This window comes from Dichomitus squalens (genome assembly GCF_000275845.1).
Source record: "Dichomitus squalens LYAD-421 SS1 unplaced genomic scaffold DICSQscaffold_35, whole genome shotgun sequence".
Lineage (NCBI taxonomy): Eukaryota > Fungi > Basidiomycota > Agaricomycetes > Polyporales > Polyporaceae > Dichomitus > Dichomitus squalens.
The window spans coordinates 1,182-2,470 of NW_006766917.1; the positions used below are offsets into that span (position 1 = coordinate 1,182).

The 1,289-nt window shown below is 53.7% G+C and overlaps 1 protein-coding gene across 1 annotated transcript; it reads right to left on the bottom strand.

Moving 5' to 3' along the window:
- Positions 1-346: 346 nt before the first annotated feature.
- On the bottom strand, positions 347-594 carry DICSQDRAFT_66375 (uncharacterized protein; the record flags this gene model as incomplete). Its single annotated transcript, XM_007368348.1, has 2 exons — positions 347-432; positions 474-594. Coding segments are annotated over 2 exons (207 nt in total), but the record flags the coding sequence as incomplete, so codon positions are not given.
- Between the last annotated feature and the right edge of the window lie 695 nt (positions 595-1,289).

A 1,289-nucleotide genomic window follows, 5' to 3' on the forward strand; every position in this document is an offset into this window, starting at 1 on the left:
CTAGTGCTCCTAGTGCTCTGTGTAAAAGTTCTGTCTTGGTGTTCCTGGTCACGTCTTACATATTTGTTTCCGGCGTACCGGGCGACGGCACGTCTATGCGCAGGACACTAGCAATACGTACGAGTACAGCACTCATGTGGACAACTCCATCCAAGGAGGACAACGTACCCATCGGGCGTCGGAAGAGAATTGAGGGAAGCACGTCTACTCATATTGCGACTATGGATACACGGTCTGAGTACGATAGGTATTAGTGATGTACTGGGGGTTGCACATAAGCGGTTGGAGAGAATAAGATATGATCATACGTGCCCAGGGCAGTCGCAGATCTAGTTGTGAGGTACCACTAGCTGACGGTGAACGACTCTCCATAACCGCAAGTGTCCTTGATGCTAGGGTTTCTGAACACGGATTTGGCACTGCGGGAAAAGCCTTTCATTAGCAGGACCTGGGAATGAACTACGATGGTGAACGTACCTCAAGCCAGTCCATCTCGCTGCCAATGATCGACAACGGTGCCTTACTGTTGATCAACACCTTCACTCCGTCTTGCTCCGCCGCCTTGTCGAACTTGCCAGACTTGTCCGCATACTCTGAGTGGCTACGACCCCAAGGCGGTGCTTGGAATCACACAAAGCGTATACGAAGACGCGTTCTAGAACAATATCAATCGGATGTACGCTACGTTCGAGAAGTTTGAAACAACGCACCGACAAACGGCAGTCCGACGGCGGCGGTAATGGTCGAGGCTCGCGACGCTGGGGTTGTCCCGGGTGTTGCAGAAGCGAGCGGACACGCTTCCGAGCGTAGAGCCGGAGAAGGCATGCACATGCATGGTAGGACAAATGATCATGACGAGGGAGACATGTTGCGACACCGACCTTGGAGGATTGTCCCGGTCAGCGCAAGTCTCTACTCCGTCGATGCCCGTCAGCTCCGAGTCATTCTCGCTCAGTCTGTTGAATTCGACCACTCGAGTAGCTTCTGTCTGTCAGAGACGATGAAAACGGGGTTGGAGGCTAGCGAGACGATGTATAGAAGCAAGCCGCGTTCGGCATCAATTCGGGGGCAAGCGACCTCCACATTGCTGACACTTGCTGAAGCGTCGCTCGATACCTCTCATCGCTCCCACAATGATATGCATATGCAAAATTCAAAGAGCACGAACGTACATGCCACTCGACACCTTCCTTCGAGGCGCGGCACGGCGGGAGTCCGGAATGCGGTCGCCGATTTCCTTGTCATCAGTGCACGCACGAGTAGCTGCGGCCAGCGTCCTATGTCGCTGT